Here is a 27,093-nt window from a genome sequence, read left to right on the forward strand (position 1 = left end):
CAGATGTGCGAGGATAGACAAGAATTTAAGATAAAAAGTTTTCCGAAACCGGACAATCAGCCAGCGCCAGCCAGCGCCACAGTCACCACCACAACCACATGAAACTTTCATTGCCAGTTTACGCTGAAAATGTTTATTGGTCGACACCACAGGTCGTTCATTTTCAGCGCAGATAATGCATACAAAATCAGTGGAATATTTTCATAAATTCCACAAAAACTATGATTGACATAATCATATACATTGGGTTGTACATTTGCATAAATTCACCAAGAACAAAAATTGTCTTACACATCATAGATGGCATTGTCCACTATGTATTAGCTTACTGTTTTTTGTTCTTGTTTCCAGCTTCACCAACAAGCTGTCAAATTTTACTAGACTGGTCACCGGGTTACTTCCCTTTATCTACAGCTTTCTGCATCCGCTCATTAGACCATCATCAAAAAACTTATATTGGCAACTCTAAAAAACAATAAACATTGTGTTTTAGCCCAATTAAAGCACATCGATTAAATACATAATGTCTGTCATTCACCACCAATCCGGCGGTACGCGCCACCACCTGATGACTCACATCAGGTACCGCCACCAATCAAAATCGACCTTTCTCGGAAAGTTGCACTGCACACTTTCTTATAATCCCAGGCTGCACTGCACACCTGTGATCCCATGTTAATGTTCTGCTGCACTGCACGCAGACATGTGCCTGACCTCCCCCTTTCTGTTGCACTGCACCCAGAGAGAAGCCCTACGTTTTACCTGATCTACCAGTTGTGCACCCTGATGTAAGACAAGAAAGCGTTAGAAGACCATCTGCCCGCCTGACGGATTTGAGCGTCCGATGCCCCGTTCCGAGCCATGTGGGAGGCACCCCCAATCCTAAAGCTATGCGATTTGAAGTTCTGTTTGGGCAGGCCACAAAATTGGAAAACCAACTGTAGTTGCTCGTTGAATTCCCTGGCCGTTATGGGTGCCCCCGACATAGCTCGGAACAACGGCCCCGTTGCGTTCCCACGAATGCTCATGTAGGCCCGCATGGCCTCTACCGCGCATGGGACGCCTGCCTTGGCTTTCTCTACGGTATGGGTAACTGGTTTTGCGCTAGATTTGAAATTGCGGAACGTTATGGTCAATGCCTGTCCGTCCAGTCGGACATCTCCCCTATGCAATACGTTTTCTGGTTCCCGGGATACCGCCATTTCCCCCACCCGCAATAATGAGTGAAAGGCCAAGGTGCACATAGCCCGGAAACGTATCTTCTCGTAGTTCTCCCCAATGGCCACCTCGCTCTTCTCCATAATTGAGTTAAGGATAGGGACAGTAATGGGCAACCTTGTATCCTTCCCTTTGTCACCCACCCTTTTGCACCCCTGCAGTAGTCTTTTGACAGTATAATCAATAGTGGGATCCCCTAACCCATTCAATTTATGGACGCAACTGATTGCTGAAACTGCGGACATCACCGTTGAAGCCGCCTTCCCTTCCTCATGCAACGAACCAATGTACAGACACACCGCTGCAGTGCTCATTGGCAAGGAAGTAGAAAACCCTCTCTGTTTCAAAAAACTAGTCACGCTCACCCAGGTCCTTCTATATGCTTGTTGTGTCCCTTTGGCGTACGAGGCTGTCAACAGCTCTCCTAGTCGCCTATCCCCCCCAATTGTTCTGGCAGAGGTGAAATCCCAACCGGAAGTGGCTCTGCATGTGGACACAATTGCCGGAACCTCGTCATCTGAAAACGAGACAGCGCATCAGCAATTGCATTGTCAACACCCGCAATGTGTTGTGCTCGGACAACAATATTGTTCCGTAAACAGCACAAGACCAATTGTCTCACCAGAATCATCACCAGGGGTTCTTTTGATGTCTGCTTAGTAATTACGGATACTAAATCTAAATTATCTGTATGAATGACTAAGTATTTGTTCTGAAAGGCCAGCGCCCATGTCTCCAGAGCCAAAACGATAGGATACAATTCCAGTAGGGTGATATTTTGGAGTCGCCACCAGTCGGACCACCTACCCTGAAACCACTGCCTACCGAACAAAGCCCCGTATCCCACTGCCCCGGATGCATCCGTCACTAAATCCAGCTCTTCTGAGGATACTTCCTTGTTCATGAGAAAAAAGCACTTCCCGTTAAATGACTGCAGAAAAGTTAGCCAAGTCTTCAAATCCTCTTTCACCCCTTGGTTCAGCCTCACGAAGAATAGCTGAGAGCGTATGCCTCTAATCAAGTCGATCAATCTCCTCAAGAACGCCCTCCCTGGCACCACTGCCTGGCAAGCAAAGTTCAGCAACCCTATGACCGACTGAATTTCCTTCACTGTTGCTTTCTTCTTTTGTAGTAGGTTCTGTATTTCTTGGGCACACTTCGTGAGTTTTTCCACCGGCAGCCGAATTTCTCTTTCGATTGTGTCTATCTCTATTCCCAGGAATGTCAACCTCGTCTCTGGGCCCTCCGTCTTATCAGGTGCCATGGGAACTCCTATTTCCTCACACAAACCCAGAAATTTGTCTAGGTATTCTTTGCCTAGCTGCTTCGATACTGCCGCAAAGAAAAAATCATCCAGGTAGTGCACTAATGGTATCCCTAACTTCTGAACAGCAATCCACTCCAAAGCCGTGCCTAGTTCTTCGAACAAGTGACAAGACGAAGAACAACCCATCTGAAGCGAAAGATCAACATAAAAACTTCCTTGCCAGCTCAGTACGAAGAGGTTTTGGTCACTAGGGTGAATAGGCAACAACCTAAAAGCTTTCTCCACATCAGTTTTTGCCATAAATGCTGTATTTCCTACTGTCTGCACTAACTGTACTGCATCTTGCACATTGGCATATGACACTGTGGCCATGTCTTCCTCTATGAAATCATTTATGGATGCCCCCTTCGGGTGAGATAGATGATGTATCATCCTATACTTTCCTTTCGTCTTTTTCTCTACCAAGCCGATTGGAGAACATTGGAACTGAGTAAAAGGAATATGCCTAAAGGGACCTACTAACCTCCCCTCTTCTATTTCCTTCTTTATGTGCGCTTCTACTACTTCTGGCATTTCTTCTGCTGACTTCAGGTTCTTCTGAACTACACTATTTGGGGCTCCTGTGAACCCTACCCGGAAACCCTCTCTGAATCCCTGTATTAAAGCCCGCTTCTTCTGTGGATCGTACCCTTCCAGCCACTTTTCCAGCTTGTCCGCCTTCACTGGCGTGGCCCCCGTGCCCCAGTCTTCATTTCTTTCCTTCTCCTGCTTCTTTTCCCCCCCGTCCCGCTCGAAAGGGGTGCCCTTTGGCGCTGCATTTTCGGATTGCGTGTTGCCCCCCACACTGCGAGCAAAAGTGCTTGAAGCCACAATTGGGGCGGCTGCAAGACCCCTGTTCATTGAACTGGAAGCAGAAGCCCCCCACTTTGGCTGGGTTTCCACTTCCAGTCTTCCCCCCTGCGCCACCCTGCGGCTTCTTCTTTCCCCCGTCATGGGTCTGGGTGGCAGGCTCTAAGCGGGTGGTGGCGAACAGGTCCGCGTCGCTGTCCCCCCATGCCCTTTCTCCTGCAGCAATTGCGAGCCGGTAGCGGTAGTCATAGTCCCGCCAATTGCCCTGCAGCTCATGCAGGGTACACACCCGAGCAAAGTGGGCACCCAGGCCCCTGTGTACCTCTTTCGCTCTGTCCTGTAGTATAGTGGTATAAATGTTCCAGGCCTTCACCCACTCTGTGAAGGTTAACAGTTTCTTTTCTTTCTTCTTCTTCTTCTTCTTTTTGTCTTCATCGTCCTCATCCGAGTCCTCCTCCAGCATTTCCTTCGGGTCCGCGGGCAGGAGTATTGCGAACCTAACCGCCACACCGCTCCAGATCTTTTCCTTTATTGTCTTTGGCACGTGTAGGTCAATGGGCAACATTTTCTGGTTGCCGGTTGCCCACGCCTGTGTACCGCTAGTGTTAGATTGCTCACCGGAGTGTCCAGAGTGCCCAGCCATGCCTGAGTTGGATTTTCCACCCGTAGAGGTGGTCGATCCTGCGGGCGATGCCTCAGGCGCCGGCGTCTTGGCGGCCCGAATCTCCGCAATCTCCTTCCTCAGGGCCTTCTGCTCAGCAAGGAGCTGGGTTAGCGACTCCTTCACGCCCATTTCGTCCTCTCCTTCAGCCTCCTCGTCTCGAAACCTCTTCGGGGGCTGCTTTGAGGGACGCCCCGGTCGCTTGGTTGGACGCTTCGACATCCTGAAACATTTCAAAGGCCACTACGCATCAGGGGCCTATTTTTTTTTTTTTTTTTTTTTTTTTTTTTTTTTTTTTTTTTTTTTATATATATGCAGCACGGGCTGTACCAATAAAACATTCCCCATGAAGTCACAACCGGTTCTACCAAACCAGAACCAACAATGACGTCACTCCAGAAGCTGGAAAGGATATTCCCTCCTATTCCACTCCCGGCATCAAAGCTCTGCGTCTGGCGTCTTCGGTAGAACCCAACCACTTCAGTCTGGGAATAAACCTTGGTACCCCGTTCGTGCTGCATCTACACTCCTATTGTGGTTCTGCCCTCAGCACGAGAGTACACCTAAGAAAACACTGTCAATCTGATCATGCAGCACGGGCTGTACCAATACACATTCCCCATGAAGTCACAACCGGTTATACCAAACCAGAACCAACAATGACGTCACTCCAAAAGCTGGAAAGGATACCCCATCCTATTCCACTCCCGGCATCAAAGCTCTGCGTCTGGCGTCTTCGGTAGAACCCAACCACTTCAGTCTGGGAATAAACCTTGGTACCCCGTCCGTGCTGCATCTACCCCTATTGTGGTTCTGCCATCAGCACGAGAGGATACCGGCTATCACTATTAGCCCCCACTTCCCTCTCACCCGCTGAACAACCACAACACCTTCTTACCTCATTGGTCTATATGCCGACTGTCCAACAGAACTTTTCTCAGTGCTCTGTACAGTAGCATGTGCCCCGACCCTGACAGATGAATCCCATCTGCTAAAAAATGTTTCTGATACTGAGCAAACTTCTCTGCTGGAGGGAAAGCCACGTAGTGGGGGAACAAACCCACTATCCTGTGTGCCGTTTTCAGCTGTTGATGAAGAAGCCTATTCACCTCCCTGGCTATGTCATTGAAACCCCCCCAGCCACTGTATCTCTGTGTCATCCCTGACACCACCACTACTGAGTTTGCCAATGTTTGCACCCTCACACACAGATGCCACAGCTCACGAAACACTTTATTCGGTGTCGTTCCGGGAACAATATTATTGTCCCCCACCATTAGCACTATCACTCCCCATTTTTTCCGGGTGAAAATGGCCCTGTTCTGTTCTAGCATTGATTCAACGTCGCTTATTTTTCGGCCCCCTCTCCCATCGAATATCTGCTCAAAACCATCAAAACCTAAATCTGGCCGCACCCCCTCATCTGTGTTCACAAATCGCTGAAACCTCCACGTGAAAGAGTGCCCGACCACCGCACAACTTGTAAACATTTTCGCTCCCGCCGTCTTTCTTCACAAAGAAACTAGTCACGTGACCGAGCGATTCGCGTTGCCACTGCTCGGACCAATTTTAATGCCAGGAGAAGATGATACTGTCTTCTTTTCTCCCTGAACACTTTTACTGACGGCTGTCAGCTAATTGTACCATCACCGTCTACCTAGCTATCACCCTCGTTCCTTCGAGTGTCACTCCCGGCAAACGTGAAACCACGTGTTTCTGCCTACGGTGCCACGCTGTCTCCCAGTTTCCCAAACTCCAAACTTTCCTTGCAGACAACTAATTGGCCCCACTCGAGCCTATTACCGCTGTTTCGATCTCAATCGCCCCTCTCGACAATCAAGCAACAAAACAAAACAAAACAAGGTAAAAGTACGTGTACCTTCTCTTTCCAAAATCCTTGAAACGTTGAAAATTTTCGCACAGTTGTTTGGGACGTCTGGCACTGGCTACCGCAGATGCAGAAATGGCAGAGAGACTGATCTTGGGCCGGCTGGCCAATGGGAAGACGGCATTCCGCTCATTAGTTATGCATATGACCTGTGCTCTGGCACCGTCTATACACCACAATCTCGCTTCTCTTCACACCCAAAAATATCATTTTTGTCAATCGGGAAAACCCGCTATGACAGCTTTGTTTTGACTGCAGCGTTGCTTGCGTTGGGGAAGTGTTTGTGAAAGGGGAGTAGGCTTTGTTGAGTTTCAAAGCAGTCACCAAGTACACTTGTCAAAAGCTTGAATCAAATAAACAAGTTTTAATATTCATGAACCACGTGATACACCAGAACCAATCGTGGTGGAACAATATTACACAAGTCATTTGCATAAAGTGCACTCGGTGGCCGCCTGAAAAGGCAGCCTAAATATTGAAGCGTTGTGAAGCGAAGCGTTGAAACAGAGTGACCCAAGCCGCCGGTTTACCAGCAAGACCTACCGTTCACGCGTGAACGGTACTATTTTTAGAATCCTAGAATTCTTGAGAATTTCGGAGCTGGCTTGTTTCTGGTACAGGCAAAATTGAGTTTGTGTAACACAGGAAGTTGTGAAATACGTCACGGCAAAATTGTTACCAAAAACATCATAGATCGTATTGTGCAGGGTCAACTGCAACAAACTCAAACCGAGCCATTCATACCTTCTTGTATTTGAGCGACTTATATACCGACATTTTTAGTTCTTATTTTCAGCACAGGTGTAGGAAAAATCATAAATCAAAATGTTATTTATTTTCTAATTTAACATTGTTTTTACAAATATGACCATGGTCTTTTAAACATACAGTGACATTAAACATTGTTATGTTAAAAAAAAGAAAAAAGAAAGAAAGCTTTTGCGCACAAATCAGAAATACAGGCCAAACCGTGAGTTTCTGTGGCAAAGCGCGACAGAGGAAATTGCACTGGTTTTATTTTTAGATCAGTGGGAAATTTTCAAGAACAGACGCTTGCATTTGGATGTGTCCAATGATAGTAGGTTTGGTTGTGATCAATCAGAATAATGTAGGCAGGGATGTCGTTAGGCGTCGGACATCGGACATTTAATGATGAAAATCCCCAAATGTCCGATTCACTCATTGCCGCATGTCGGTCAGATGTCCTATCCGTTTTAGCCTGAGCGTGGTCATTGTCCGATATGTACTCCATTCCTTCGGACAGCGCGATATTCGTTAATTTTCATTTCAAGATACAAATCTTCTAAAAGACCGAACGCTCTCGTGTTCAGCTGACACTGAAGTTGCCAGTGCCGTATGATCTTTTCTTTTGTTGGGAATTCCCGAACCGTCTGGTGCAGCCACAGAGATCTGCAGCGCACTGATCTAAACTGAATAGTGCATGCTACAGGAGTACGGGAGACAACTCCAACTGACTAAATTTGTCGTCTGCTTTTGTTTTCGATACGACACGAAGCACTGACGGGAAGAAAAAGAAAAAATAGAATCACTTGTAAAGAGTTAACTATTCGTTTAGACAGTCACATTGCATGTATCAGATATAATTCTAACAGTGAAAGAACATATGAAGTAAAGTTTGTAAATGAGAGAGCGTATTGAGCTTAAGAATGTTGTATAAGAGAAAGGGAGAATGTACGTTCTGGGTTACTGATTCCGACAGACCCGGCATTGGTTCAAAACAACCTTACTTTACTGTATTTTTTTTTTTGTATGGATTTATGCAGTATTTTTCTGATTTTGTCGCATGTTTCATTTTAGTAAAAGTTTAGTCCAGAAGCCTATTTTGCGTTAATATTTAGGGTCTGTCGGAATCGGTGAGCCAGAACGTACATTCTCCCTTTCTCTCACCCAGTTATTTACAAAAGTTTATTGAGGCGAATGCAAAATGTCAAAGCAGCACCGCCCTGATATGGCCCTTCGTGATCGGCTGGGCGTTAAGCAAACAAACAACAAGTCGCGTAAGGCGAAAATACAACATTTAGTCAAGTAGCTGTCGAACTCACAGAATGAAACTGAACGCAATGCCATTTTTCAGCAAGACCGTATACTCGTAGCATCGTCAGTCCACCGCGCACGGCAAAGGCAGTGAAATTGACAGGAAGAGCGGGGTAGTAGTTGCGCTGAGAAGGATAGCACGCTTTTCTGTACCTCTCTTTGTTTTAACTTTCTGAGCGTGTTTTTAATCCAAACATATCATATCTATAAGTCATTAATTAATTTTTTAAGCCACCAAGCTGAAATGCAATACCGAAGTCCGGGCTTCGTCGAAGACTACTTGACCAAAATTTCAACCAATTTGGTTGAAAAATGAGAGCGTGACAGTGCCGCCAAAACTTTCACGAAAAGCCGGATATGACGTCATCAAAGACATTTATCAAAAAAAGGAAAAACACGTTCGGGGATATCATACCCAGGAACTCTCATGTCAAATTTCATAAAGATCGGTCCAGTAGTTTGGTCTGAATCGCTCTACACGCACGCACACACGCACGCACGCACACACATACACCACGACCCTCGTTTCGATTCCCCCTCGATGTTAAAACATTTAGTCAAAACTTGACTAAATGTAAACAAGTCGCGTAAGGCGAAAATACAATATTTAGTCAAGTAGCTGTCGAACTCACAGAATGAAACTGAACGCAATGCCATTTTACTCGTAGCATCGTCAGACCACCGCTCATGGCAAAGGCAGTGAAATTGACAAGAAGAGCGGGGTAGTAGTTGCGCTAAGAAGGATAGCACGCTTTTCTGTACCTCTCTTTGTTTTAACTTTCTGAGCGTGTTTTTAATCCAAACATATCATATCTATATGTTTTTGGAATCAGGAACCGACAAGGAATAAGATGAAAGTGTTTTTAAATTGATTTGGACAATTTGATTTTGATAATAATTTTTATATATTTAATTTTCAGAGCTTGTTTTTAATCCGAATATAACATATTTATATGTTTTTGGAATCAGCAAATGATGGAGAATAAGATAAACGTAAATTTGGATCGTTTTATAAATTTTTATTTTTTTTACAATTTTCCGATTTTTAATGACCAAAGTCATTAATTAATTTTTAAGCCACCAAGCTGAAATGCAATACCGAACCCCGGGCTTCGTCGAAGATTACTTGACCAAAATTTGAACCAATTTGGTTGAAAAATGAGGGCGTGACAGTGCCGCCTCAACTTTCACGAAAAGCCGGATATGACGTCATCAAAGACATTTATCAAAAAAATGAAAAAAACGTTCGGGGATTTCATACCCAGGAACTCTCATGTCAAATTTCATAAAGATCGGTCCAGTAGTTTAGTCTGAATCGCTCTACACACACACACACACACACACACGCACACACACACACACGCACACACACACACACGCACATACACCACGACCCTCGTTTCGATTCCCCCTCGATGTTAAAATATTTAGTCAAAACTTGACTAAATATAAAAAGCACGTGGAAAGTGAGCGATTTCCTTCTCGCGGGGATTGACGAAGCTGTATTGTCTTGGTAAAAAATAAATGCAGTGCGTTCAGTTTCATTCCGTGAGTTCGACAGCTTGACTGAATGTAGTAATTTTGCCTTACGCGACTTGTTTTTGGCTCACGTAAGTGTAGCCTATGCGATCGTAACTTTGTCTGTCTGTGCGTGTGTGTGTGTGTGTGTGTGTGTGTGTGTGTGTGTGTGTGTGTGTGCGTGTGTGCGTGTGTGCGTGTGTATGTCTGTGGTAGAAACTTTAACATTTGACTAAACACCGAAATACTCATTTCACCTGGTTATTTTTCAAGCACCATCTTCAAAATATTGAAGCAATGTTCAACATTGTGTCGGCATGTGTGTAGTTAAAGCGTGTATCCAAAGAAAACGGGTGGTGGGGGGTTTTGAAGTGGTACAAGCAGTTGACTGGTTTCTGTCGTGTGTGGCATGTAGACCAGGTCAGGTGTCAAGACCAGGTCAGGGGTCGCGCGAAGGATTGTGGTATAGATTCACTTCTCCAGTTCTCACTTCTGCATTCGCCGATTCGGGGAAGACGACTTCATGTTGTTCGGTTTCTAAGCTCCAGAAAAGTAAATAAAGAAGCTACCGAAGGGAGATTTCCTACAATTTGATCTGCACAGCGTTTTTCCAATGTCCACGTGAGGAAGAGCTGTCGAAATGGACTGATGATGGACTGATGATGTCATTTGTATGGAGTCGACGCACGTGCGAGGATATGTATGTGTGGGAGGGGGGGGGGGACGCGGGAGATGGAAGCTTGCTGTATGTTATGTAATGTATATATTGTGTGTGATACGTGGAAATGTGATACTATTTATTTGCATGTATGATACAGGTACAAATGTGATAATTGTAGGCTTATACTAGTGATTACTGTGTGTGATACATGAAATGTGATATGAATGCTGTTTTTATATGTTATACTCTTACTTTCTCCCAAGCGCAAGACAAATTCTTCTATGAAAATTGAAGCCAATAAAATTTGAGTTGAGTTGAGTTGAGCTGAAAGCGCAGTGTCGATCTGGCAGCCGTATCCCGGTAAGTACAGAGACAGATCTAGTGTCTCCCACTCTGATAACGTGTCACCTACTGTTTTAATTTCTTTTTATTTCAGCAGACACGGATGTCCAACACAGTGCTAGGCAGTCACCTCTAGTGAAATGAGTTGATCTAAAGTGCCTGTAATGTTTGGATGTCTTTAATTGTTCGTGGTTCGATTTATGTGAATTTCAAGACTTGCAGTAGAGTCTCAAGTTAAGTTTACTCTGCCCGAAAAAAACTGTCCATCATTTACTTGAACATGCAGATATAAGGAAACGGAATGAATCTGTTCTCAAAGTCAAAATGATCACGATTTTTTCCTCAGATTCAAAACATGCACTGTCATGGTTTTGTCTGTACAATTTAGTAAGTCTTGCCTTGCAACAACTTCCTTGAACTTGAAAGACAGTTTTTGAATGCTAGATCCGTATCGCGTTTCATTCCAGACTCGATTCTCTCTTTGATTGTACTGTTTGCTGTTTACGCACTATCATGATTCGCTATGTAACGTTTGGTAAGCTTACATTGCAACAGCTTTCTTGTCTTTGTTGGCATTTTCTTTCAAGGCAGCACAACGTAAGATTAGATTCTTTCGGACAGAGGGTAGAATGAGAATTTTGAGACAAAGCTTGCTGTGGCATTTGTTTGTAAATAATGGTACATGACATGTGTCACAGTGATTCTGTATTTTTCTGCGGTTGATGTGGTTTCTTTTTTCCTCTCTTGTTTTTTCCCTCCTGAGTTGATCGTTATCATTTAAACAAGACGCTCAGAGAGTACCTCCGTTGTTCCTTAAAATGGAATGTGAATAGTGTGTTGGTTGTGTTGACCGTCAGAATTATTTTAAGAACAAGGCTGCTGCAGTCAGTTGACATGTTTCGCATATTGTAGGGTTACCATGCTGCATAGGTAAAGTGGCTTGTATAACCTGACTATTCTGTTTCAAAACACTGTTTATATTTGTGTAGGTTGTAGTCATCATAACTAATCGCATTTTGCCATTTGTTTCAGAAAGGAGGATAAGCTACAAGATCGGCGCTATGTCAGATATGCCTCAGCCACATGAAGACTTCCGAATTTAGATCCACTCGGCATGGTGACAAGTCTTGATGAAAAGTATGGGACTGAGGACAGCAGTGGAAAAAGTGGCCACATGGCAGGTACCTATTGCTTAGTGTCTGCAGTGCAAAAGACAGATAAGCTGATGGTAGATTTGCAAATGAACACAGTGCCTGTGTGTGTGTGTGTGAGGATTGCACAAGATCTCATTGAAGGACAACTGCACCAACAACAAATACACAGTCATTTTATCTGTTTGCCTTCTTTTGAAAATTATACATGGAGTTGATATGATGCGTTAGTTTTAACTGTGTGTATATGTGTGCGTGTGAATAGAATAGAATAGAATAGAATAGAATACATGTTATTGTCGGAACCAAATTGGTTATTGACACAAAGAGCGATTAAAACAATCTGAAATAAACTTTCCTAGACGAATTTGTATTCTGTCTTCGCAAAATACTTCACTAGGTTTATTGTTGGAATACTTTATATCTATATTTGATAGATCCTTTATAAAATCATTTCGCAGTTCAGTGAACTTTTGACATCCGTCTAGGAAGTGAATTTCATCTTCAATAACGTTACATTTATTACATAAACGATTTTCTCTTGGTATGTTATTATGTCTTCCAGTTTCAATTTTTAAAGAGTGTGTACTTGTCCTTAATTTACTCAGTAAATGTCTATGCTTGATATTCGTAATGCTTATAAGGTATGGCTGAACTTCGTATGTCTTGCTTACAGAGGAATAAAATTTCAGCCTTGGACGACCTTCACATTTAATTTTCTCCCAAAACTTTATGTAGTTAATCCTTAACTTTTCTTGTATGTCGTTTTGTAGTTTACCGATGTCAAATGAATATTGATTGAGCCATACATGTTTAAAACCTATTTTGTACAAAAGCTCTTTGATGAAAGTTAGCCACGGATTTTTTGGCGCTTGGTTTAACGATTCTTCATATATTTGATGAATAAATGATTTATTCTCCGTTTTCAAAATATGTGCCCAATACGATATGCTTTGTGATAACATGTTTAGTCCTAAAGGAAATCTTCCTATTTCTGCTAAAACTGGAATCCACATGGCTTTTTTGTGCACACCAAGAATAAATCTACAAAATTTAACATGGACAGATTCGTGAAGACATTCATTCGAAATACATCTTTCAAAAAAGTTTTCAATGTCATTGGTATCGTTTTTGCTCGTGAACATGTAAGGGAACCAAATTTCTGCTCCATATGTTAAAATGGGGTGAACCAATGAATCAAATAAATGAAATATTGTATCAATTTGCACATTTTCATTTCTAAATGTTTTTCGAAGAGAATATGCTGCTTTATTTCCTTGTTTACTTAAATGTTCTTGCGCCAAAGTTAGTTTACCATTTTGTGTGTGTGTGTGTTTGTGTGTGTGTGTGTGTGTGTGTGTGTGTGTGTGTGTGTGTGTGTGTGTGTGTGTGTGTATGTGGTGTGTGTGTGTGTGTGTGTGTGTGTGTAGTGATTTTCTCTTACAATAGGATTTGAATGAAAGCTCTCATTACAATTGAACATTTTTTGAAGCTGCATTTACAACAAAAAACAACAACAAACAAACAAACAAACAAACACACAAACAATACATTCTTGCAGAGACACAAATCCTAAAACTATCCCCAAAACCGCCAGACAGGCCCACCTAACAAACAAAAGGCAGGCAGAGAGACAGCCGACAAGCAGACAGTATGGCATTCCGTTTGTCAAATAATTATTCGGATACTTTTTCATGTTTTTTTCACCAGTTTTAGCTAAATAATCATTATTTAGAAGCTCATGTGCTAAATAAGTAATTGTTTATAAACAATGTAAAAAAATTCTAAATAATTTTTTGTTTACGTAAACCATTCATTGTTTACCTAAACAATTCATTGTTTACGTGAATAATTCATTGTTTACGTAAATAATTCATTGTTTACGTAAATAATGTATTGTTTACACAAATAATCACTTATTTCACAAACTAATATTTTTTGGGTGGATAAAGTGAGCAGTTGCTAAATAAATCATTGTTTACCTATATAATGCATTATTTAGCAGATTCGCTAAATAATGAAAACTGCTTTCCCTAAACAATTCATTGTTTAGGGAAAGCAGTTTTCATTATTTAGGGGAATCAAGAATTGACTTCTAAGCTTCATTTTTTTTCTTTGTGTATATACTATAATTCAATACAAGGTATCTCCAAACATTATTTATCACAAAATGTTCGTAAATTTGTTTATTTTACAAGCTGAAATTGCCGTACGAAAAGAACTGAATGCGAAAACAAACAAAAGATCCCGGTCAACAACAGCTATTTTAAGAAAAGAGTGTGTGGAGAGACCTTGTATTCAATTATAGTAATCACTGAAAGACATAAAACTTAGTTCAGAAGCGAATCCTAGAAACCCCTAAATAATGGAAAATGTGTTGGCTAAACAATTCATTGTTTACGTAAATAATTCATTGTTTACGAAAATAATGATTTATTTAGCAACATTGCTGATTGTTTATAAACAATGTAATATAAGTCTAAATGATATATCGTTTACGTAAACAATATATTATTTAGACGTATTTTACATTGTTTGTAAACAATCAGCAATGTTGCTAAATAAATCATTATTTACGTAAACAAAGAATTATTCACGTAAACAATGAATTGTTTAGGTAAATAATGAATGGTTTACGTAAACAAAACATTATTTAGAATTGTTTTACATTGTTTATAAACAATTACTTATTTAGCACATGAGCTTCTAAATAATGATTATTTAGCTAAAACTGGTGAAAAAAACTTGAAAAAGTATCCAAATAATTATTTGACAAATGGAATGCCATACGACAGACATGCAAACAGACAGACAAACCAATACTTTCAGAGAAAGCGACACCAACAAACCGACGAGAAAACAGAAACAAGCATAAGAAAACACAAGCCGCGTAAGGCGAAATTACTACATTTAGTCAAGCTGTGGAGCTCACAGAATGAAACTGAACGCACTGCATTTTTTCACAATGACCGTAGTCCGCCGCTCGTGCAAAAGGCAGTGAAATCAAATGAGCCTGTTTAGCGCGGTTGTGGTTGCGCTGTGCTAAATAGCACGCTTTATTTCTGTACCTCTCTTCGTTTTAACTTTCTGAGCGTGTTTTTAATCCAAACATATCATATCTATATGTTTTTAGAATCAGGAACCGATAAGGAATAAAATGAAATTGTTTTTAAATCGATTTCGGAAATTTAATTTTAATCATATTTTTATATTTTTAATTTTCAAGTCTTGTAATATAACATATCTATATGTTTTTGGAATCAGAAAATGATGAAAAATAAGATAAACGTAAGTTTGTATCGTTTTATAGAAAAATAGTTTTAATTACAAATTTTAGATGTTTAATGACGAAAGTCATAAATTAATTTTTAAGCCTCCAAGCTGAAATGCAATACCAAAGTCCGGCCTTCGTCGAAGATTGCTTGGCCAAAATTTCAATCAATTTGATTGAAAAATGAGGGTGTGACAGTGCCGCCTCAACTTTTACAAAAAGCCGGATATGACGTCATCAAAGACATTTATCAAAAAAATTGAAAAAAATGGGGATATTATACCCAGGAACGCTCTTGTAAAATTTCATAAAGATTGGTCCAGTAGTTTAGTCTGGATCGCTCTACAGACACACACACACACACACACACACACACACACACACACACACACACACACACACACATACACACACACACACATATATATATATATACCACGACCCTCGTCTCGATTTCCCCTCTGTATTAAAACATTTAGTCAAAACTTGACTAAATGTAACAAGTCGCGAAAGGCGAAATTACTACATTTAGTCAAGCTGTGGAACTCACAGAATGAAACTGAACGCACTGCATTTTTTCACAATGACCGTTGTCCCCCGCGAGTGCAAAAGTCAGTGAAAGTGAAAAGCCTGTTCAGCGCGGTAGCGGTTGCGCTGTGCTGCATAGCACGCTTTACTGTACCTCTCTTCGTTTTAACTTTCTGAGCGTGTTTTTAATCCAAACATATCATATCTATATGTTTTTGGAATCAGGAACCGACAAGGAATAAGATGAAACTGTTTTAAAACGATTTCGGAAATTTAAATTTAATAATAATTTTTATATTTTTAATTTTCAGAGCTTGTTTTTAATCCGAATATAACATATTTATATGTTTTTGGAATCAGAACATGATGAAGAATAAAATAAAAGTAATTTTGGATCGTTTTATACAAACATAATTTTAATTACAATTTTCAGATTTAAAATGACCAAATTCATTGATTAATTTTTAAGCCTCCATGCTGAAATGCAATACCGAAGTCCGGCCTTTGTCGAAGATTGCTTGGCCAAAATTTCAATCAATTTGATTGAAAAATGAAAGTGTGACAGTGCCTCCGCAACTTTTACAAAAAGCCGGATATGACGTCATCAAAGACATTTATCGAAAAAAAGAAAAACAGTTCCGGGGATATCATTCCCAGAAACTCTCATGTAAAATTTCATAAAGATTGGTCCAGTAGTTTAGTCTGAATCGCTCTACATACACACACGCACAGACAGACAGACACACACACACATACACCACACCCTCGTCTCGATTCCCCCCTCTACGTTAAAACATTTAGTCAAAACTTGACTAAATGTAAAAAAGTAATGCGTACGCTTTCTTGTTCCGTCGTTGGTAGACGGTGTTGCTGTGGACCAACAACCCCCTTCACCGCACTCACTGTGAAATCTTCACCATGACCTAAATTCCTCCGGGACCTCTGCTCCACAAAACTTCAAAATTGATCTGCACCCGTAGACCTTTTCAAAATACATTTCCTGTGTCCATTAAGCCTGACGTCAAAACACACCAGCTAGCTTCTGTCGCATTGTCTTCAGCAAAACAACGTGGAATTGTAAAACATGTTACTGTCACATGAGAATTTTGACAACAGAGGGTGGTGGTGCAACAGCACTTACAATAAGCAATCAGCAAATTGAAGTTTTCGCTGGTATAAGAGGCATAGACAAAGGGTGAGAGATGTTTTTACCGAAAAAGCGTCGGATTTGAATGTACCTATTCCAACAAAGGATAAAACATTCGCTAATCGTATAGAATGCCAAACATGTTCATTTTCAATTGAGAAAGAAATAAGAGTTCCTGGTTTAAATACGTAAGTATTTTTAACGACATTTTGAGTGTGAAAATCACGAGCAATGTAATGCTTAATAAGATTCAATAACAGGTTAATCGTGAATACTTGTGTCTTTCAGCTTCAGCACCCTGTAAATGTTTTGATATTGCTTCAGGCGACTTGGTGGGTTTTTTCTCTTCTTGATCTACTTTTCAACGGGGCATGTAATCCCGAAAGATACATTTCAAACAAAGTCTTGTCATTGTTACGAGACACACACACACAAAAATTGATTTATCATTGTAAAGAAAGTGTGGGTGTTTGAAGCAGAAAAGGTCATCAGGTTCTCTTTTCCATGGAAGACATGTTTGTTCTATTCTGCTTGCTTTTGCAAATCATGAGCAACCTTTAATGGTAACACACACACACACACACACACACACACACACACACACACACACACACACGCACACACATATCTATATATCTGTATATATATACGACTTGTGTCTGTCTGTGTGTGTGTGTGTGTGTTCGCGATGCACGGCCAAAGTTCTCAATGGATCTGCTTCAAATTTGGTGGGCATATTCAGGTAGACCCCGGGCACAACCTGGTCGATGAGAATTTTCAACACGTGCTCTCAGCGCGCAGCGCTGAACCGATTTTGGTTCCACCTCAGCTACTCGGGCCCCCATACCGACACACCAAACCCGCTACTGAGACCACATCACAACGCCAAAGTTCTCGGTGGATCTTTTTCAAATTTGGACACCGTATTCAGCTACACCCCGGACACAATATCATCGATGAGATATTTCAACACGTGCTCTCAGCGCGCAGCGCTGAACCGATTTTGGTTTTTCTGTTCATTTCACCATTACAAGTAACTCTTCCTTATCTTCTCCAGTGTTTTCCGTTTATCTCCCTTCCTTCGTGTGGCTTCAATCCATATTCCCGTTTCTACGTTACTATTTTTAGAATGTCACTGCGCTGTCCAGAACGCTTCCCTTGCACCCGTAAGTTGTTCTTACTGTCAAAGTGAAAAGGTCGAATCAATTTATAGCCACGCGAAAAATACACTCTCACCTATCTCTATATATTTATAGATATAGATATACATATATATATACGGCTTCTCTGTGTGTGTGTGTGTTTGTGTGTGTGTGTGGGCAAAAACCTGTGTATTGTAGAGTTCTGTTTGTGATGGGGTCTAGCGGCTTTTGTCTGTCTGTATGTGTGCGTGCCTGTGTGTGTTCTTAATCTAAGACAAATGTCGCCAATGTTTTTACAGAGTGACGTTAAATAAACGATTTTATCATCATCATCTGTCTGTATGTTCTGGCATTTGAGAAGCCACAACAGATAATATAGGGCTAAGAAATAAGCTCTAAAAATCTCAAGTTCTTACTGTCAAAGCGAAAAGGTCGAATCAATTTATAGCCACGCGAAAAATACACTCTCACCTATCTCTATATATTTATAGATATAGATATACATATATATATATATACGGCTTCTCTGTGTGTGTGTGTGTGTGTTTGTGTGTGTGTGTGTGGGGGAAAAAACCTGTGTATTGTAGAGTTCTGTTTGTGATGTGGTCTAGCGGCTTTTGTCTGTCTGTATGTTCTGGCATTTGAGAAGCCACAACAGATAATATAGGGCTAAGAAATAAGCTCTAAAATTCTCAAACCCGTTTGACAGGACTTCGCCTTCAAAGGTGATTGTGGTGAACCGCCACGCTGTCTGTCTCTGTCTCGCGATTCACCCTGGCGAATTCACCATTCCCAGTAACTCTTCCTTATCTTCTCCAGTGTTTTGCGCCTTCGTCTGGCTTCAATCCATATTCCCGTTTCTACGTTACTATTTTTAGAATGTCACTGCGCTGTCCAGAACGCTTCCCTTGCACCCGTAAGTTGTTCTTACTGTCAAAGTGAAAAGGTCGAATCAATTTATAGCCATGCGAAAAATACACTGTCACCTATCTCTATATATTTATAGATATAGATATACATATATATATATACGGCTTCTCTGTGTGTGTGTGTGTTTGTGTGTGTGTGTGTGGGCAAAAACCTGTGGATTGTAGTGTTCTGTTTGTGATGGGGTCTAGCGGTTTTTGTCTGTCTGTATGTTCTGGCATTTGTAGCAGTCCACTTTCTATTTATCCAAGCGGACAGGCAGTGAATGATCGTCCAACGCAAGGTACTCCCCAGGGACTGTGTTTTCAGATGGTGGAACACAGGAAAAGTAGATGACAGTAAAAAAGCATTCAAACATCAATGTTATTGTAGTCTCATGTTTTAAATATTGGCTGAGAAGGTTTTGTCAATAATAATACACACAGACACATCCTCACAAACACACACGAACTGTGGTCGCATTCCTATAGCATTGTTCTGAGGAAGAAGAAAAAAACTAGTTTGGTATGCACATGCATTCTTTAATAAATCAATATTATTTAGTAGGCCTAAAACTACAAAATTATGAAAATGTATTTCAGAGAGAGAGAGAGAGAAGGCGAAGGCGAATGCGAATTTTTATTGCATCAAACACAATGTGTATGTACAAGGGGGAGAAATAGTTAGCATGTGAACAAAGTGGACTTGACCGTCCGGAAGCAAGGCAACTTAAAATCAACACCTAGCACAAGAAGTAAAAACAGAGAAGAAAAAAAAATACAGTAAGATGAAGACAAGGATTTTGGGTTGTACGATCATACCGGTCTATTTCACAATTGATTTTCTCTTTGTCTAAACGCGTAGAACACATAATTTGACAATGCAATCAGTCGTAATTTGTTGTCAGTCTGTAAAATACACAACGATGAGTTGGAGAACTGGTCAAGGTCAAAACAAGCACCAATGTACTTTTGACGGATTGCATTGTAAGCTGGGCATTTAAACAGGAAGTGGTTTTCATTTTCTTCAGTTGATTTACAAAATGTACAATTTCTGGATTCAGCGCACTCGGGATTATAGCGCAGTTTATTTACCTTCAATGGTGTAATGCCCAGTCTGAACTTTGTGTACATTTTGCGTATGTACTGGTTTTCAATGACACCCAGATACTTTTCTTTTTCAAGTTCTCCTTTAAACATCCTGTATACATCAAATCTCACACTTGTATCAAGTTTACAGTGCCAGTTTTGCTCAAAGCAGTCTTGCAGACGTTGCTGAAATGTTCTAATAAACGCACATTCCCTACCTACAGACCAGTTCAACCACACATCTCCAAATCCATTCATGCAAAGGAGGCATTTAACTTGTGAGACCCAATTCTGTTTTCCCCTTTCAACTGCGTTTTTTAACATGATGTATGACATCTTTGCATATCTCGAATCCGACATACAGTTAAGTCTCAACCAGTACTTTACGCTTCGGATATTTGCTAGGATTGACAAAGTGCATCTTCCAAGTTCCCCATGCATACACCATCTGGTTTGGACTGTTTGACGAGATCCCGAGTAATCTTTTACAGGCATACATGTGAACCTTTTCAATCTGTGAACAGTCAAAACATCCCCATAGTTCTGAGCCATAGAGCAAGATGGGAGCAATTTGCGCATCAAATAATTTGAAAAATATGTCCATGTCGTGGCATCCTATATTCCATAAGACTTTAAAAATTTCAATGACACCTTGTTTGGCTCTGGTGATTGCGTCATTGAACGAGAGATTCAAACGGGCTTGGGTTGTGAATGTCAGACCGAGATACTTGTAAGAGCTAGCACTTGATACTTGCGCGTTTCCGTAGAACCATTTCTCACTTTTGGCTAAATGACCACCGTTTCGAAAAACAACGACATTGGTTTTATTCATGTTTAGCCTTAACCCAAGACGCTTTGAAACGTTATGTAAGATGTTCAGTTGGTTTTGCAAACCCACTATGGACGATGATAGCAGTGCAATGTCGTCAGCGAACATCAAAAGAAACAGTTCGATCTCGCCGGGAAGCATTTGAATTCCGTGTCTGCCCTTACATATTATTTCCGAGGCAAGTTCGTTTATAAGAAACGAAAAAAGCGTTGGGCTCGCTAGACAGCCCTGCTTCAGGCCTTGTAGGCATTCAAAATAATCAGTATTGCCAGAGTTACATCGGACGCAAGAGAGAACAGATGAGTACATTGACCTAAGCATGTTAAACATTCTTCCTTTTACACCAATCTTTAATAAAACATTCCACAAAACATCCCTTTTAACGGTGTCAAACGCCTTTTGAAAGTCCACAAAAGCAACATATAACTTCTTTTTTAGTTGAAGCTGCTTGGTAACTGCTGCATAAAGAGTGAACATGTGGTCAATTGTGGAGTAATTTTTTCTAAAACCCGCCTGTGACTCAGAGAGAATGTTGTTTTCCTCAGCCCACGCTGTCAAACGGGCATTCATAATACTGGTATACAACTTGCTCACACAACTTAACAAAGAGACGCCTCTATAATTGTCAGGGTTCTCATCATCACCTTTCTTAAATATTGGTTGAATGATAGCCTTTGCCCAATCTGAAGGGTAGTCACCAGTCCTAAAAAGGTCGTTAAACAACGTCAAAAGATAGGGGACGATTGTGTCACCTGTGGTTTTTAAGAGATCATTTAAAACGCCATCTGGTCCCGCTGCTTTCCCTTTTTTTAAGCCACTTAAAGCAGTCCTCACTTCTTCTTCGGTAATATCACTGTTGAGAATGTCGCAGTCAAGTTCGTTTTCTTCTTCAGTGTCAGTATGGTCATGTTCTTGAACATGCCTTCTATCATCATCCTCGTTAAGTACTTTCTTAAAATGATCATACCATGCCTGATTGTCAATAGTTCCTGCGGGTTTACGTTTCCTCCTGAATTTCTTTCTCTCCTTCCGAGCCTGTATGATAAGTCCGTGTAGTAGTCCCACTTGCAAAATGGAGAATATTTTCCCTGTTTTCGACGACGAACTTTTTTCATCAATAGTTTAGTCAATGTTGGTTGAAATTGTCCAATTTTTGCACGGTGCAATGCAGGACACGTAGGCATCTTTTATTGCAAAAATTGCAGCAATTAGTGGTTTAGAAATAGTTAAACAAGCTCATTTCACCGGACGATCAAGAAGCACGTCTTACCAGAAATCTGAAAACAGCTCACCCCCCGAGAGAGAGAGAGAGAGAGAGAGAGAGAGAGAGAGAGAGAGAGAGAGAGAGAGAGAGACAGAGAGAGACAGAGAGAGAGAGAAAGAGAGAGAGAGAGACAGAGAGAGAAAGAGAGAGAAAGAGAGTAAGAGAAAGACAGAGAGAGAGAGAGAGTAAAAGAAAGAGACAGACAGACAGACATAGATACAGAGAGAGAGAGAGAGAGAGGGGGGAGTGAGACAGAGAGAGAGGGAGAGAGAGAGAGAGAGAGAGAGAGAGAGAGAGAGAGAGAGAGAGAGAGAGAGAGAGAGAGAGAGAGAGAGGGGAGGAAAGTAAGATTGTAACAGTCATTTCGTAAAGATGTTCAGAAGTCGACTAGCTGTATTATAGTGTCAGTAGCGGAAAACGTAGTCGTAGTCTGAGTCTACAAATGCTGTCAAAATTAGGACATTCAACAACAAACAAGTAAAACATAGGGGAAGGTTGCCTAATATGGACCACTGCCTAATATGGACCACCTCCTGTTCTAACAAACCAACGGTGCTAGAGCGCTCAAAACAATTGCATTCGCTGTATTCATCCTCTCTCTCTTCAAAACTGTTGCAGAAAAAACAAACCCCCAAACCATTAGGCTTTTTCTCCTGTTTGCACTTTCGGTAGCGTTCACCCTAAATGTTGTGACGCCTAAATCGGACTAGTTTTTGTCAACAGCCAAAGCCGTTATCACACAAAAAGTGCTATATAAGACAGCTAAGACTGTATTTGTTACGTTGTAGCAGGGTTGACCCCTGAGTTTCTACTGCAAGCAAACAATAATAGGAAAAGGTACGGGTGTGTTGCTTGATATGGACCTCCTTGTACAAAAAATAAACAAATTAAAGCTAAAGGCTGGTTTCATTGATTAATTAAGAAGTTTGCTGAAGATAACCTTTATCTAGCCCTCGAGCTTTCAAAAAAATAAAACAAATAGTCTTTTTTACGTGGGAGTTGATACTTTCATTTATTTTCACCCTGTTTCTTAAGTTTCCTGATGTGCTGCAAATAATGTTCTCATCAACCAGAAACAGAAATCTAAAGCATATTTGAATTAGTCTGACTTGCACACTATGTTGTATCATATTATTTGGAAATATAGGGGGCTTTTTACAGTGATTTGTGAAGGCCGCTTCACTGGTCCATATTAGGCGCCTAGACTCCTAATATAGACCATTTGAGATGTTTCTGTATCTAATTTTTGCTGAATATCTATCAAAGCTTATTCGCTCTAATTCGGCATAACGGTTACATTAAGAGTAGGACTGTCAAACACAAAATGAAACTTCTTCATCGAGCAGATTGTGTCCGGGATCTACCTGAATATGCCCACCAAATTTGAAGCAGATCCATCGAGAACTTTGGCCGTGCATCGCGAACGCACAGACACACACAAGCCGTATAGATATAGAGAAGATTTGTTCGTTATGTCAGTCGTTTCTTCAAAGAGTGTCTTTTATGTCTATATTTGATGAGTTTGAATGTTCCTTCAACGGAATTATGAGTGTCCCAATATTCTTCTGAGAAATTAAAATATCGCTTCAAGACTGTATCAGTGATTTAATTGTATAAGAAAGATGTGCAGCTAAATCGGCGAAGATCCAACTGTGTGCGTAAATAAAAGGAACGGGACGTGCTGTGCGATATCGAATGTGTTTTAGTGTGTGTGTGTGTGTGTGTGTGTGTGTATGGTGTGTGTGTGTGTGTGTGTGTGTGTGTGTGTGTGTGTGTGTGTGTGTGGGTGAGTGCGTGTGTTAGTGTTAGTGTGTGTGTGTGTCCAGGGATGCAAAATAGCCGCCAAACGGCGAAAAATCGCCGTTTTTACTTTTTAAAATCGCCGTTTTTCATGCACAGTCGCCGAAAAAAAAGAAGAGGAAAAATGTAAACCGAGCATGCCTCTCGGTGTTTATTCTCAAGCGGGCGAATCCGAAAGCCGTATTCTTAAACGGGCGAAGCTGTAAACCGTTTGTCATTTCCAAACACGTGAGCGCGGGCGCGTTAACTTGTGCCTTCCCGAAAAATGGCTTCGTGCATGAAGTTCGTTGAACGCGGGTTTGAAAAGAAAATCAAGGAAAACGCAAAGAACGAGTGGAAATAGGAGTGGTTGGACAGAAACGTCAACGAGCAAAGAGTAGGCGATGTCATCCGCAAAATTGAACAAGTCGCGTAAGGCGAAAATACAACATTTAGTCAAGTAGCTGTCGAACTCACAGAATGAAACTGAACGCAACGCAACGCAGCAAGACCGTATACTCGTAGCATCGTCACTCCACCGCCCGTGGCAAAGGCAGTGCCCGTGGAATTGACAAGAAGAGCGGGGTATTCGTTGCGCTGAGAAGGATAGCACGCTTTTCTGTACCTCTCTTCGTTTTAACTTTCTGAGCGTGTTTTTAATCCAAACATATCATATGTATATGTTTTTAGAATCAGGAACCGACACGGAATAAGATGAAATTGTTTTTAAATTGATTTCGAAAAAAAAAATTTTATAATAATTTTTATATATTTAATTTTCAGAGCTTGTTTTTAATCCGAATATAACATATTTATATGTTTTTGGAATCAGCAAATGATGGAAAATAAGACGAACGTAAATTTGGATCGTTTTATAAATTTTTATTTTTTTTTACAATTTTCAGATTTTTAATGACCAAAGTCATTAATTAATTTTTAAGCCACCAAGCTGAAATGCAATACCGAAGTCCGGGCTTCGTCGAAGATTACTTGACCAAAATTTCAACCAATTTGGTTGAAAAATGAGGGCGTGACAGTGCCGCCTCAACTTTCACGAAAAGCCGGATATGACGTCATCAAAGACATTTATAAAAAAAATGAAAAAAAACGTTCGGGGATTTCATACCCAGGAACTCTCATGTCAAATTTCATAAAGATCGGTCCAGTAGTTTAGTCTGAATCGCTCTACACACACACACACACACACACACACACACAGACACACGCACATACACCACGACCCTCGTCTCGATTCCCCCCCTCGATGTTAAAACATTTAGTCATAACTTGACTAAATGTAAAAAGCCGGAAACGCATTTTGTGTGGCGTGTTCGAAACCAGTGGTGTATGGCAGCCGCGGCTTTGTGGCCATTGAAGAACACATTCGACTAATAACTAATTGTGGACACACACATTACCACTTGCAATGCTTAATCAATACTCACAGCATAGACAGTAAGAATGTTTTCATTGTGTGACAAGGTTAAGAGACTATTTTTAAAGTTTTTCTATGACAAAATCCAGATGTTTTTATTTTATGCCAGAGATTGAGTGAGAATTTTTGGCTTCTTCAAAGACAATAAGATCATTAAGGATCTTGTCTTCATTTTGTGCCAGGTGTTGAGTGACAAGCCTTCTTTATGTGCAAGGTGTTGAGTGACAATGTTTCTAAGATTTTTCACAGACAATAAGTCCAGATGCCTTCAAGCTCATTTGTGCCAAGAGTTTAGAGAAGGTGTTTAGTGGCTTCAGTGACAGTAAGGATATAAGATCTGCATTGTGTGTCAGGGATTTGAGACTATGACTGCTAAGACACAACCATTTTTTTAATTGTCTGTCAGAGACAAAGTTTTAAAGTTTCAAATACATCCAAAGCAAAGGGATTTTTACAGTTGCCATTACAGACTTTGTGACTTGCCAATGTCATCTTGTCAGTGCCATGGATTGATACAGCTTGCAGACAGAGTGAGTCAACATATCTCTGTCTCCCTGTCCCTCTCTCTCCAAGTAATGTCATGTGGCTGCTTTATACAAGTATATGATTGTCCATATTTTCAATGATCAGAAGACAGAACACTCTAGTCTAATGACTGTTCATTTGGTAAAAATATTAGTGATACTAAACTCTATAGTCTATAAGCAGTAACTTTTCTAAAGTAAATTTAGTAAAACAGTAAGTATTGTACATTATTTTAGACACTGTGAATATAAGTTTTTTTTTTAGGGTAATATTGCCGTTTATGCATGTTTTTGGTCATTAATTTGTTCATAATGCTTCAGCTTCAGGGGGCAGCGCCCCCTGAACCCTCGCCAGGGCGTTGCCCCTGGACCCCAATGGGGGCCTTCCGCGGCCCCCAGACCCCCGCCACTTTTCCTCTTTTTTTGTTTTTTATATTTAGTCAAGTTTTGACTAAATATTTTAACATCGAGGGGGAATCGAAACGAGGGTCGTGGTGTATGTGCGTGTGTGTGTCTGTGTGTGTGTGTGTGTGTGTGTGTGTAGAGCGATTCAGACTAAACTACTGGACCGATCTTTATGAAATTTGACATGAGAGTTTCTGGTTATGAAATCCCCGAACGTTTTTTTCATTTTTTTGATAAATGTCTTTGATGACGTCATATCCGGCTTTTCGTGAAAGTTGAGGCGGCACTGTCACGCCCTCATTTTTCAACCAAATTGGTTGAAATTTTGGTCAAGTAATCTTCGACAAAGCCCGGACTTCGGTATTGCATTTCAGCTTGGTGGCTTAAAAATTAATTAATGACTTTGGTCATTAAAAATCTGAAAATTGTAAAAAAAAATAAACATTTATAAAACGATCCAAATTTACGTTTATCTTATTCTCCATCATTTGCTGATTCCAAAAACATATAAATATGTTATATTCGGATTAAAAACAAGCTCTGAAAATTAAATATATAAAAATTATTATCAAAATTAAATTGTCGAAATCAATTTAAAAACACTTTCATCTTATTCCTTGTCGGTTCCTGATTCCAAAAACATATAGATATGATATGTTTGGATTAAAAACACGCTCAGAAAGTTAAAACAAAGAGAGGTACAGAAAAGCGTGCTATCCTTCTTAGCGCAACTACTACCCCGCTCTTCTTGTCAATGTCACTGCCTTTGCCATGAGCGGTGGACTAACGATGCTACGAGTATACGGTCTTGGTGAAAAATGGCATTGCGTTCAGTTTCATTCTGTGAGTTCGACAGCTACTTGACTAAATATTGTATTTTCGCCTTACGCGACTTGTTTTGTTTGCATCCCTGTGTGTGTGTGTGTGTGTGTGTGTGTGTGTGTGTGTGTGTGTGTGTGTGTGTGTGTGTGTGTGTGTGTGTGTGTGTGTGTGTGTGAGCCTAAGTGAGTAAGTGTCCCAGTGTGTGTGTGTGTGTGTGTGTGTGTGTGTGTGGAAGAAATATCCACAGATCTAGAAACCCCACATGAACAGAAGTAAAACAATTCAACCGTTGAATGTTCTGGCATATCAGCACTGTCAGCGAACAAGGGAATGAAAAGACCCC

At 40.8% G+C, this 27,093-nt stretch overlaps 1 protein-coding gene across 2 annotated transcripts; it reads right to left on the reverse strand.

Annotated features, from left to right (window-relative positions):
• Nucleotides 1–738: 738 nt before the first annotated feature.
• On the reverse strand, nucleotides 739–6,107 carry LOC138945410 (uncharacterized). 2 transcript variants are annotated; one of them, XM_070316843.1, is made up of 3 exons: nucleotides 5,875–6,107; nucleotides 3,174–4,218; nucleotides 739–1,735 (listed from the first exon to the last, which is right to left on the reverse strand). In XM_070316843.1, the coding sequence occupies exon 2, from the start codon at nucleotides 4,215–4,217 to the stop codon at nucleotides 3,234–3,236; it is 984 nt and encodes a 327-aa protein (XP_070172944.1). In that variant the 5' UTR covers nucleotide 4,218; nucleotides 5,875–6,107; the 3' UTR covers nucleotides 739–1,735; nucleotides 3,174–3,233. The 2 variants fall into 2 exon arrangements, with proteins under 2 accessions (XP_070172944.1, XP_070172943.1); XM_070316842.1 differs by lacking the exon at nucleotides 5,875–6,107 and having other exon boundaries at nucleotides 3,174–4,257.
• Between the last annotated feature and the right edge of the window lie 20,986 nt (nucleotides 6,108–27,093).

Source organism: Littorina saxatilis, linkage group LG13 (genome assembly GCF_037325665.1).
Source record: "Littorina saxatilis isolate snail1 linkage group LG13, US_GU_Lsax_2.0, whole genome shotgun sequence".
NCBI classification, from domain to species: Eukaryota; Metazoa; Mollusca; class Gastropoda; order Littorinimorpha; family Littorinidae; genus Littorina; species Littorina saxatilis.